The sequence below is a fragment of the Leopardus geoffroyi genome, chromosome A2, assembly GCF_018350155.1.
Source record: "Leopardus geoffroyi isolate Oge1 chromosome A2, O.geoffroyi_Oge1_pat1.0, whole genome shotgun sequence".
NCBI lineage: Eukaryota > Metazoa > Chordata > Mammalia > Carnivora > Felidae > Leopardus > Leopardus geoffroyi.
This window is the reverse complement of record NC_059331.1, coordinates 168,887,614-168,900,569: the sequence shown is the minus strand read 5'-3', so window position 1 is coordinate 168,900,569 and position 12,956 is coordinate 168,887,614. Positions and strand designations below refer to the sequence as shown.

Genomic DNA, 12,956 nt, shown 5'->3' with positions numbered 1-12,956 from the left:
AACTTTGTTGTGATTTTGTAGGGTTCTGGGCATGTCAGCCGGTCATGTGAGTAAACGTCAAAGCTGTATGAAGCAGTCACTTTTATTTGAAGTCAGGAATGGAAGTATAGGGTCAGGAACATTGGTACGTGTTTTCAATACTCTATTAGTCCTCTAAAGAGTTGTTACAAGGCAGGAGCCACACACCAGGCAGCAGTGGCACTGACGTTCTCGGCCGTTCTGGGCTGTGTTCTTGCCACAGGACATGCAGCGAACCTCACGTTTCAAGACAGAGGCAGGTGGATAAACGCCTTTGGGAAAACATTTGAAACCAACCAAAACCAAAATTTTCCACCAAAACTAGGGAGGCTCCTAGACCTTAAACAGAGAATCAAAATAAAGCAAAACAAAAACGAATACACTCCCCTCAAGGAAGTGTGGTTCCGTACCATGACTTTGTCTAAATTCTCGAGCACGAAGACAGACGCCATTGATGATACCTAGTAACAGAGCTAGAGCCACTCTAGAGAAAGTCGTGTTGGAGCTCAGGGGGCTGACACTGGGAGCTGCAGTTAGAGAATTCTAGAATGCCACACAAGTGCAACCTGCTACTGGCATGACCCAATGGAACAGAGTGAAGATGAGCCTCTCTCTCTCCTTGTGGCACTGAATACCCCACCTCCCCTCGGCCTGGACGTGCCTCCTGCTCCTGGGTCAACAAGCCCCGCTCCTGGCCAGGAGTCCCAGACCTTATCCTTCAGTCCTTGGGAATCAGACGCCACTTTCCCCACCTGCTTCACAGGTATTCCCACATCCAGTCAGCCACCATTTATGGAACGTTCCCGCTGTTACTAGACATGAGGATGGGTTATCACAGAAGTCGGTAACAGAATGGTCCGGTGCTCCATCGAGCAAATGAAAGGGGCTCACTAGACAGAGCATTTAAGGGTCAAAGTGGGCTTCTCCGATTGTCACAAATGCACGTTCGTGCTCACCGTTTCCCTGAACACCAGGAACTGGTTCCGGTCAGCTCGTTTCATGTAGCAGACGGCACTGCAGGCTGACCTCCGGCCGCCAAGGTGAATACTCAGTGTCCTTCGGAGCCCGGGGTGAATCCAGCCTTGTTGGCTGTAACTCCCAGGCTCAGAGCTGGAGTTCTTCACCGTCTCCACCCGCCCAAGGGCCAGTGTTGTACAAAGACAGGAAACAAGGTGTGGAGCTAGTGCCCCATTGCTGACGTGGGTGTCAGCATTCCACTCACCCCGACAGGGGCGTGAAGCCCCTCTTCACATCCTGCAGCTGAATGGAGAGGCCACTGTGGTGTGTGGTGGGGAGGGAAAGACAGGCCACAGGAGGAGAAAAAGTGGAGACAGGGCCGGCTCTTGGGGAGGAGCCCCGAGGATGGAAGGAAGGGCCGGGAAGGCACCTGCCAACGAGCAGGCGGCCTCCCTGTCAGAACCGGCTCTGGATGGTGGAGGGGAGTGAGGCTCTCGCTCTGCTTCCCGCGGGGCCCACGGGGAGGTCAGGAGCCGACTGGGCTTTGCCCCTGCTGTCCAGGAGGTGCATGGCAGTCAGCCACTGGCTACTTTTCCTTGCCACCTTTTATTAAGAAGTGACCTTTGGCCCTTGGCGTTTCTCGTTTCACCACAATCGTCCTGTCCCTTCAGTGTGGACATGTTTGCCTCGCAGAAGACTCCCCAGCGCCCTTCTCGTTTGGCCCCACGGGGTCCCCAGTGCCCTTCTCCCCACACAGCCCTGGCAGGGGCGTGATGATGGGTTGTGCACAGCGGCTGGGGAGTTTCACCAGGCCGCTGGGAATAGCTCACATATTCAGCCGAGAGCAAACGAAACCGGGTACGAATGGTAAAAATCAGAACAAAAGTAAAATTGAGAGCAGGGCAGGCATTACCGAGATGGCTAGCACGCTGGGAGGACGTTGTCGCCCTCTGGATGTTTCAGTGCGGGGTAACGGCAGCCTGTGGGCTGAGGAGGCCGCCGTGGTAACGTGCACAGACGGGGGTTAGGGACACAAGATGCACATGAGGTGTATCAGAATGGGTGGCATGTTTACGCCCTCCTGTTCTCGCCGATGCGGTATTGCCGTATGTGTACATATCTAGTGGAAGTTTTCAAAATTATTCATGTCTGCAGACGCATAGCCTTTTCCTGCCTGATCAGGAATATTCTGGCAGAGCCGCAGGATGGCACGTGAGCTCCTGTGGAGGTGTGTGTGTGCAGGGAGAGGCCGGGAATAAGTGAACGTTAAGGGGGTGTAAGGGAAAGTCCTCAGGGGAATAGAGAGGAGGGGCAGTGAGAAAGATCTACGAGTTTAAGCAGAGTAGTCATGAGCTCCGAGTTGTCCCATGTGGTCATGAGGAAATGTGTAGACTGTTTGTAATGATTTTCAGTACCATCTGTAGTTTTAGTGATCAAGGGCATGGGTCTGAATTCAAGTCCCTAGTCTTTCCCTTGCTGCCAGCGTGATGTGGGCGGGATCCGGTGCAGCTAGCTGTCCGTGCCTCAGCGTCCCCATTGGCACCGTGGAGTTGTGCAGTTGTGCAGGAAGTGCTAAAGTTGTTGGCTGTTTGTTATTGTTACTCATTTAAAACGTAGCCATTACCGAGCCATGTGGGTTCAGCTTACACGTGGCTCACACACGTGAACAGTGTGCATTGGACACACCCGTGAATACCGATAGATGGCGTGTACGTGTGTGTCCGTGTCCTGGGGGAGAATCCGAGAATGTCTGTAGTGGAGATACAGTGACCTCAACGTCAGTATGGATCGTCTCTTTGAAGCAGATTTTAAGCATGTAATTGATTAACTTATGACCTGCTTTTCATTTCCTTAAAAACTAAAAAAATGTTTTACAAGCAGAACACAATCATTTTGAAGAAAATGCCGTTTTTTACAGTAGGCCATGTGTTTGCTCCTCTAAGACGTGGAACCAGAGATGAGGGCGGTTCTAGGTAGGCGTGTGGAGGCGTTTGGGTCCACGTTCCTCACGGTTTCTGCTTTTGTGGGTACCAGGGAGACTGCTGGGCAGTGGGCCGCGGCTTTGCGAGGCTGGGGAGACCGGTAACCAGCCACGCTGTGGGCCGCGGTGCTGCCCATGACTGTCCTGGGCCCGCGGGGGACGGAGATGGGGTGGCAGCTGGTCTCCACACTCAGCCGTTGCTCTCCTCTTGCCTCGGAGTCTGGGTGGCCGGCTTGAGGTGACTCGTAATTTTCCTGAATGGGGACTTGCTTTCCTGCCGTGGGTGCTGCCTGAGATGCTCGCTTGGTGTCCTGTGGTGAATATAAAATCATAAGTGACGTGTGCCACTGTGGCTTCTTTTGTGTGGATAGCTGAACGTGCCCCTCAACGGACTGCGTGTCCCCCATTTCTACATTTCAGTGCACTTTCCTCCGAACAGGTGAAGGCCCTGCTGCTGGAGACGGGAGAAAGACACTGACAGTGTGTGTTCTGGCTGCAGAGCTAGTCACCTGTGTCACCGCATCTAATACTCAAAACATCTTCCAAAAGAAGCATCATTATCTCAGCTTTACAAACATGGCCAGTGAGCCTTAGGAAGTCCTCGTACACCGCCCAAGGCTTTTGCTCTCTACCCCCCAGATCCGCTCTCTGCCCCACAGCTCACTCTGAAGCCCCACACTGTATTCTCAAAGATGCCTCTTCGACCTACATTTCACATACAAAATGTACCTGTTTCCTCTCACTTTTGGTAAGTCAGTCACTTTCTCAAGACAACAGAGGAAAACTGGTTATTCAGTTTGTTTTTAGGGTTATGCGTTTATCACGCTAGGTGAGAATTTGTCTAGAAAAGGCGGAAAATGCATCCTGAGGCTTCCTCGGGTAGAGGTCTGATTTCTTCCGTTTCACCGCTCTCAAAGAAGGACAGGGCCACTCCCGAGGGTAATTGGATTATTGATGACAGGGACTGTATTCACAGGCTCAATCAGACCTTACTCAAGGCTTTGTAGGGAGGAATCCTGAGGCCTCCCTAATCAAAGGCCAGAACCACTCCTCAGAATGCAGCATCCCCTTAACCTTATGCAGAGAGGAACCTCTCACCCTAGACAGATTTCTTACAAGAGGCGAGTTTCTGTGAGGCCACAAAGTCTGGGGGGCGATGGCTGGGTCTTGAGCTGGGAGGCCCAGTGTGGAAAAATGGCCTCTGCCCCCCTTAGCATGTGAGCCTGTTAGGGAGGATGTGCCTGTAGGGCCGTCTCAAGAAAGCCTGGATTGACTGGTTTTGTGTGTTATTGATTCACAAGCCTTTATGGAGAACCGTCTTTGCCAGGAGCCTAGACTGGGGACACAGCTCCTAAAGGACGCGGTGCCCGGGTGACTGCTCTGGTTCTGGTTCCTGTATTGCTGTTTGGAGGTACGCAGGGGAATGAAGAGCCAGCACTCCAGGGTCAGAAGAGCTGGGCCCCCTGTTCCCCCCCATTCCCCACTCCTTCCTCTGTCACATCGGGAGACTCAAAGAGTAAGGGGGATCATAGGGGATGATGGGCATCGTGGTGCTTTATAAGTTATCCTTCCTGTGCTCACCGCCCTGCCGGCCTCCAGGGTTGTGGGTGACCCCGCTCTCAGTGAAAGAGCATTACGCATGCACCCCAGCATTCTCACTGGACTTTAGGAGTGCGTACGCGCTCATGTTCTATGTGCTTCCAAACCACAGAAAGGTGTAAATAGAAGATGTGATGAAGAGTGCATAGACAGCTCCGAGCGTGGCTGTGTCCCTGCACCAGCGTGTGTGCATTTCTGGGCACTCTGTCCGGGGTCTGGCAGACGCTTGGCCGCAGGCCGGCCGGCATGGTGGCTGCTCTGGCCTGCCGTCTTGGCCTCCTGTCTCTCCTTTCACCCCCAGTACGCTTCTGTTTCTCTAATTTGAACTCTCTCTGTAGAAAACACTTCCATTGTTCCACGTTTGGGAAAATTTAAAAATTGATATTATAGTCTTCAAAAAGAAAGAGGTTTGTGATTTTTCTCTTGTTAAGTTAATGAACTGGCTTGGAGAATCTAGGAAGGTGGAAAAAGCCAAAGGCCGCGTCTGAGCCTCCGTGTGGGCGTCCTTCACCGCTCTTCCTCCTTTGTCATTCCAGGCTCCTTTCATCTCCTGCTTCTCTTTTTATCTGCTCTGTTCTCTCTATAAACCCTGCTCTTTCTCCCTTTATCTCAATACCATAATGAAAGGCCTTCAAAGACCGAGTTTCAAAAAACATCCCCCAGAGAGGGCCAATTAAATACATAAAGACGGTTTGTGTGTAAAGACTGGAGTTTTCAGGGGTATGAGATTATCTTGAGTTTCCAGGTGGAGGGCGGAAGCTGGGTCCTGCCCTCTCCTTCCTGTCTCGTGCTCGGCAGACTGTCAGAGCACCGTGGGCCCCTGGGGACCCCGTTGCACCCGGGGCCTCTGACAGCAGGCCTCCCCCTCCTTCTGAGCAGTGGCTTTCTTAAGCTGTCACTTGGCAGGTTTTAAGAGAGTGCTGCCTCCCTCAGCCTGGGCTTCTGCATACAAGAGCTCCAGCTTCTGTCCGCGTCCCGGCGTCGGGGACAGGAGGGAAAACCAGACGTGTGGGAGGCTGCAGATTTAGATCTGCCATGTTCTAGTTGTCATGGCACCTGTGTAGTATTGGATAAACAAATCAAAGCCTGGAACAAGGTCAGCTACTTGAGAACAGTTGGTTCTTAAGGCTCTTGGGCAGTTCAGGAGCCGTGGTGGAACAGTCAGGTCATGCCAAGGTTTGTAGAGCCGGGTACACTCAGTGAGGTCAAGCTCACACGTCAGCTCAGATCAGGAAGGGAGCGGTATGGTATTGCTTATCCATCACATTGATTCTTTTTCAATGCTGTGATTGGACCTTGGCCCTCTCTCTTCCAGAGGAGATGGGAGGTCACCCAGTAGGAGGCAGGTGGTTCCTGCTCTCAGTTTCCACTGTTTGGTTGGTGAGAAATTGCGTTCTGGAAGGATGTTCCCTTGTTTTTCTGGGATCACCACACGGGGAGGCTCGAGGAGCCGGTGTGGGCGCCACCCTCCGCAGGGCCTCCTCGGGCCGCCCGGGTGCGCGTTGTGCGGGGTGACGCCTCTGAGTGTGACATACGTCTGTCTCTGGGTAACCCCCGGGCAGAGATTCAACCTTCCTTTTATTTTACTGAACGTGCAGGGGATGCTCTCCTCACACAGGTGCTTCCCCTCCGGCGCTCTCTTCCTGGGAAGGGTTGCGGGCTGGACGCCATCAAGGCCTGCGGCACACTGACGCTTCTCCTTGTCGGAGAAGGAGCGCTGGGTGAGAGGGAAGGGCAGGGGGCTGCCGCCCAGCTCTGTGGTGAAGGAAGCGGCCACCCAGCCAGCTTCATCCAGCCATTGTCCTTGTGTGTGCGTGAGCCCCCGTCAGGGCTTGAATGGGTGTGTGGTGAGGCCTGGGCGCTCCTTTGCCCATAGGTCAGGGAGGACAAGACATGTGGGTGCCAGGAAGGGCAAAACATTGGTGGGGGTGGGGAGTGGATCACTTTCTTTCTTTTTTCCAATTCAGTTTTGGAGACAGGACATTCGGGACGAGGAGGGCCTGTTAGACTACCGCATGCGGGCAGTTAACGGCCGGTGTGCCGCTGGCTCCAGAGCTGGCCACCACCGTCATGGGAAGTCACGCAAAGGTGTCGTGAGGGTGGTCTGACCGGTCCAGGGGCAAGGAGGTGAGGTGAAACTTGGGACAGCACAGGTACCTCCAGTCAAACCCTGTCACCATCACCCGCTCTTCTCTTGCTGGTGTCCACTGCGGTATTTACCAGATTGAGTTCCTCCAGGCGGCGGGCACGAAGCTGTGGGTCTGGGCCGCGCCTGGAGGGAAGGGTACAAGTCGGGGCGGGCGCGGAGCTGTGCCTCCTGACCCGGGGCAAGTTCATGGTGCGTGCGGTGGCCCCATCCAGTGGTCAGGGGCACCTCAGTGCACAGCTGATGGTCTGAGGGCACTTTTTCAAAGCCACGGCCCCACCTCCTTGACACTCTGTCTTTAAACAAATGTAGACGGACACTAGGTGAAGGTGCACGTTCCCGTCCAGCCTGCAGAAGATTGAGGTTTGGGACCTGAGAGGGTCTTCGTGTGCACGTGTGTGTGTGTGTGTACGTGAGAAAGGACGGGGTGGGGAAGGGGGCTACTCTGGAGGTTTGCTGTGATCCTTACTTGTGGGGACTCAAGAGGGTCAAGCTGGGCGACAGGTGGCGTGTGTCCTGCCACAGCTGGCTGTCCACGCTGTCTCTGGTCTCACAGAAAGCCGCTGTGGCCAAGGGCGTCTCAACTCCCAGGTGAAAACACTCCATCCACTGATTCCCTGGAGCTCCAGGAGTGGCTTCGTGTGGGGATTTTGGAAGCTTCACTTTGGCCAGCAGGGGTCGGGTTGGTTAGGAGGAAAGGTCCTGGGATGGCTACACAGGTGGGGAAGGGACCAGGCCTCTGGGAGGGTCTCCTGGGGCCTGGTGGTCAGCGAGGCCTCCAGGAGGGAGCTGTGCCTTCACGGATGGAAGGGGTTTACAGGTGGGAAAGAACCCCAGGGAAGGAAGAAAGCCCGGGTGCAGAGGGAAGAGGTGAGGTGCACCTGGGAACGGACACTGCCCGGTGACACCACGAGCACCTGCAAGGGTGACACCAGCAGAGGCTGGTTCCAGGATTTCAAGGTGAAGGGAAGGATGACAAGCAAAGTGGCGTTTTCTGGAGAGCCAGGTTTGCCCTTCCTAGAACAGCGGACGTCCTGGTGCCTTGTCCCCTCTTCTGCAGGGAAGGTCTCTCACGAGGCCGCCCCACCCCGTCCTCTCTCCTGGGGGTCTGGCCTGGAGGCTGCGCACCGGGAGGTGCCCGAGGCCCGGGCCTGGCACCAAAGAGCAAAAATTACTCATAATTACACGCAATTAGCAATTTTAAATTATTAATGGTGGTGAAAGAATGTGTCTATTCAACAACTAATTTGTCGTAATTTTTAGTAATTGAAAGTAATTTCTAGCAATTAAATCCTAATTTAGTGCATTTTCTGGGCGATGCCCTTATTCAAGGGGTGCGTCTGATTGTACCGTTGGGTGCTTTCTTCCAGGCACTTTGTGCAGTCAACTTTGCTGGGGAGGATATTTGGAGGAACAAAATAACCGAATCTTGGAAGCGCAGCAACAGCAAAGACCCGCACGCAACAGGGGAGCGAACGCCCGTGCCTTCTGTTGACGCGGGCCTTCCCAGAGCCACCCCTGCTCGGTCTGCTCAGAGTCAAGTGTAGGGGCTGGATGTTGGGAGGAGACACGGCACCGGCACCGGGCTGGCACTCGTGGGGGCGGGAGTCCAGGAGGGGCGTCTGGTCGCGGTTCGCTGGAGGCGAGGCACAAGAGCTGGGTTCTCCTAATTCACAACTTCCCTCCGCTTTCCTAACCCCCACCTCCTGGGCAGGTGTGCCCAGCCGCCCCCCGGAGTTAACCTAATCACGGCGGCTTTGCATGTGAAAAGCAGCCTGGAGTCTTTGTCTACTTGAGGAGGGGATCTTATCCCTGATGAAATCTGTCATCTCTTTTGTCAAGTAGCAAATAAATATTCTGACTAAATTCTTCAGAAATGAAACGACTTGGTATATCTGGGAATGTACTTTATTCCCCTTGCAAATTAGTCATTTTAACTATGCATGACTTCTTCCTACCACCCTGGGTAGCAATTGAAACTTGAATGTGGTTACTGCCTTTCCATATTTATTTTCTGTTGGAACCGTGGATCCCCGGCAGCTAAAGACACAAGATGAAAGGCTGGCCGCGGTTACACACGTTTCTGTCATTTTCCTGGGCAAATCCGGACTTCCTGGGCAGTAGCCCCGTTCTGGACCGGGGGCTGGGTCACAGACCCCGCCCCTCCCGGTCCTGCAGGCCAGCGAGGTCGTCCTCTGCGCCCCTGGCAGTCAGTGTCACCACTGGCTCGCACCTGTGCTCAGGGCTCTCTCGAGCAGTCTTCCTGGGCCCCGGATCCTTTGCCAAATCGGAAAGCCCTCCCTGCACCTGGGCCTGAGCTCTTCAAGGCCCAAGGCCACCGCTGCTTCGGAAAGTCCATCTCACATGGCTCAGGTGGGGAGTCTCCACCTTCTCAGACCTCGCATCCTATTCATGGCAAATATTTGGTAACGCCTTCTCTCCTATGCTTATATGAAATCAATAAGTGACAGAATTGCCAACACGCAAGAATGTTAAACAATGAATATCATGCTATGATATAAAGGACAGTAGGAAGAAAGATGAGTGATGACAAACAAACACGCATTTTGATATGTGTGTGCCCGAACGGGCCCAGCCGAGGACAGTGAGGCGCCTGGTGTAGAGTCTCGGTGGACCGGCAGAGCCAAGTGCAGACTGCATGCCTGTGTGCAGTGGGGTCCAGCACCATTGCTGAGTTGCGGTAGGTACTCAGCCCACGACGGACGGGAGGACGGAGCTCCTTCGGGGGGCTGCAGTCCTGCTCTGAGCTTCCGGACGAGGACTGTGACCCCGGCGGACACACTGCTTTGGGTCTGTTGGCCCTCCCTCCGGGCCCCCCGTGAGGCCCAGAGAGAAGCCAGCGTGACCCTGTCTTGTCTTCGCTCCGCTCACCGGCTCTGATGCCAGCAGCGCCTACTCTGGTGACTTTTCCAGCTTCCTGGCGGTGTTGGTGATGCCGCCCCACACACGGTGCTGCGGCAGGTTTCACTGAGCAGCCCTGTTTAGTACGTTCTGCCCGCAAGAAGGTCCTCCCCCCCACGGAGGAGCCCACGGTGTTCCCGGATCATTTGTCAGGGGCAATTCCGCATGGCAGCCTGGGAGCTTTGGCGAGCTCTGACCTTTTCAGCTTGTGTTGATTGGGTCTTTCTGAGTGGAAACAGCAATTGCACCTGCCAACATCTCTTCGGGCAAAGTAGTTAGGAGGATGGAAGGGAAGCAAAGGGCAGGAGGCTCCTTTCTACAGGTTTAACCACAGAAGGCAAAGGTAACGACTGAGGATCAAGGATCAGTCTGTGCTCTAAACATAAAGAAAAGGAGAAGAGAAGAAGGAAGAGGCAACAGGTCGTTGGGAGAGTTCACAACAATTCCATGACCCTCTCCACGAATGCCCACCCGGCATTCGCGTCTTTCATTTTTCCAGGTGATGTTTGCACACTGCCGGGGTGCGCCTGGCTCAGATTCCTAGCTGCTGTGACAGGCCGGTCCTGGCAAGGGGCCCAACGGAAAGTGACCTCCTGATCGCAGGGGTCCTCTTGGTCCTAACTGTGGTTTGGGTTGAGGCATTAAAAACCCTGCCCTTCTCTTCCTCTGCCAGGTGAACAGAGCCTCGACTGGAAGCAGGTCGGATGCTGAGTCACCACCACTGGGAAGGAGGCACCGAGAGCCTTCTGTGCACCCAGATGTGCACGACGGAAAGCTTTGTTGTGTTCAACTGCTCAAGCGTTGGGGCTGATTTGCCACCGTAGCATCACCAACACCTAACAGGGAGGAAATTCACAATCTAGGGGGAAGCTGACATAGATACAAATAACAATGCTGTTGCATGATAATTGGAACAGAAGCTTGGCATTCATGAGGGATAGGTGATTTTTGTGAATGCCAAAATTTATTAACTCTGGAACAGCATATAATCCATTCCTTAAAGTGGTTAAAATGTAATTTAAGAACTTAGAGACAATTTGAGAGGCACCTGGGTGGCTCAGTTGGTTGAGCGTCTGACTCTTGATTTAGGCTTGGGTCGGGACCCTGAGGTCATGGGGTCAAGCCCTGTATCTGGCTCTGTGATGAGTGTGGAGCCTGCTTAAGATTTCTTTGTCTCTCCCTCTGCTCCTCCCTTACTCATGCTGTCTCTCTTTCTGTAAAAATTTTTAAAAAAGGTTGGGGCACCGGGTGGCTCAGTTGGTTGGGCGTCCAACTTCGACTCAGGTCATGATCTCATGGTTCGTGAGTTCGAGCCCCGTGTCGGGCTCTGTGCTGACAGCTCAGAGCCTGGAGCCTACTTTGGATTCTGTGTCGCCCTCTCTCTCTGCCCCTCCCCGCTCTGCCCCTCCCTGCTTGCGCTCCCCCCCCCCAACCCCTGCCTCTCTCTCAAAAATAAATAAACATTAAAAAAATTTTTTTAAAAAGTCAAGGAAAATTTGAGATGATTTGATGATTCCATACAAATAGGACTAAGGAAGTTACTAAACATACCAAAGGACATATTGCCACTAAAACGAACCACATGACATTGGTTACATTATTATTTTTTTTTTTTTAACGTTTATTTGTTTTTGAGACAGAGAGAGACAGAGCATGAACGGGGGAGGGTCAGAGAGAGAGGGAGACACAGAATCCGAAACAGGCTCCAGGCTCTGAGTGGTCAGCACAGAGCCCGATGCAGGGCTCGAACTCACGGACCGCGAGATCATGACCTGAGCTGAAGTCGGCCGCTTAACCGACTGAGCCACCCAGGCGCCCCGACATCGGTTACATTATTAAGTGAAATTAAGTAAATTGCAGGCTGCAGTAACAAGGCAGTGAGCGAGGGAGTGCGGTTTGTTCTCCGTGAGGCAGGTGGAGATAGTGGTGAGGCCTGCGGTATGGGGGACCCGCCAGCATCCCCAGGAGGCAGGGCAGAGGGCAAGGGAAAGGGGTTGAGGAGCAGATAGCAGAGGTGGGCTGGGAAGAGGCCTCCTCAGGTAGCTGTCTTCACACTCTGGTCGCTTTGCCATCCGAACCTGTGGGGCTTTTCCTGGAGTAGCTTTGGGACGTGGTGGGCGAGGGCTCCCTGTGGAACAGCGCTCAGGGTGGGCCAGCCGGTGACGGCAGGTGGGGGGCATGGGCAGCAGCCACGTCCTTCGTGGTTACCGTGACTGCTTTCCTCCTGGCCGGCCCTCCCTCCGCCCTGCTGGCTTCATGCCCCTCTTCATCTGGGAGGACCGCACTGGGCACCGTGTGTTGGATCCCCGTCTTTGTTCAGCGAAGGAAGCCCTGTGAAGGCATGGCTCCCTGTAGAGGGCTCTCGGGGCCCCAGCTGCTATTTGGGATTTCACCGCGCCTGGCACCCCTTGTTCCTGCACTCAGAGATTTGTATGCTTAGTCGACTCGGCTCGCGTCCAGACTCAGGTTTCACTGGTGGTGTTGCCATGTCAACCACGTGTGCACTGCTTGTAACGTCCCTGAGTTGGGACCGGTACTGGTGGAGGGTGAGAGAGAACACAGCTGGAGTGGGGAACCACATCTTGACCTGGAACGCACAGATTGTGTGTTTTCTGGGCAAAGCATCTTTGGTATCTTTGGCAAGCAATGTCTAAAATTCATGGTTCCCCGACTCAAGGTACTTCTCTACTTCCGACAAAAGCCATTTACAAAATCAGTCAGCAAAGAATTGCACAGTGATCCAAACTATTAAGAACATAGTGGCCATTCTCACTCTTGACCCTTGACCCTTGATACCACAGAGGTTGCAAAAAGTGGAGTTTGCCTTGCGCAAACTGAGAGGTGGCCTGAGGAGTGACCCCCAAAGACCTGGACAGGCCCATTCCTGAGGCAGCGATGTTCCTCATGCCTGGTTTTCATGGGGAACGCTTCCTCGGGCTGGGGATGTATTTCAGCCTAGACCCTTCCCTTTCTTCTCCAAGATTCTTCAGCTCCCCCCGCCAGTTCCTGAGGCAAGTTTTCCCTGCTTGCCTCAGTTTCCTGTACATCCAGCCAGGACTCAGCAAATGTTGCAATCAGTCAAATAATCCTTTCGTAAGACTTGACTATAGAAAATAATATGAAACAAACCAATTGTCACATGAGGGGACAGTATCAAAGCTGCCAAAAGTAAGCATCATAGCACTTTCGGCGAGTTACCAGCAAGGACAGCGCTAGACTCCAAGTCCCCGGAACTCCAACCCATTTTAGGGACACGTCTAATAGGTGAGGAGGGGAGCAGTGCTGGTGCTCAGAGCTCATCGTTGACATTTGAGTTCACACCTTTCACCAGAA

The 12,956-nt window shown here is 53.7% G+C and overlaps 1 protein-coding gene across 5 annotated transcripts in view; it reads left to right on the top strand.

Annotated features, from left to right (window-relative positions):
* The window catches only part of PTPRN2 (protein tyrosine phosphatase receptor type N2), an 809,741-nt gene that overhangs the window by 239,771 nt on the left and 557,014 nt on the right, over positions 1–12,956 (top strand). The window contains exon 1 of one of the 5 annotated variants that reach the window (XM_045496334.1): positions 589–781. The exons of the other annotated variants lie outside the window; for them this stretch is intronic. Coding sequence (XP_045352290.1) covers positions 604–781 — 178 coding nt within the window. The 5' untranslated portion in view covers positions 589–603. Of the gene's footprint in view, positions 1–588; positions 782–12,956 lie in introns of those variants that run through there. 5 annotated transcript variants of the gene reach the window in all.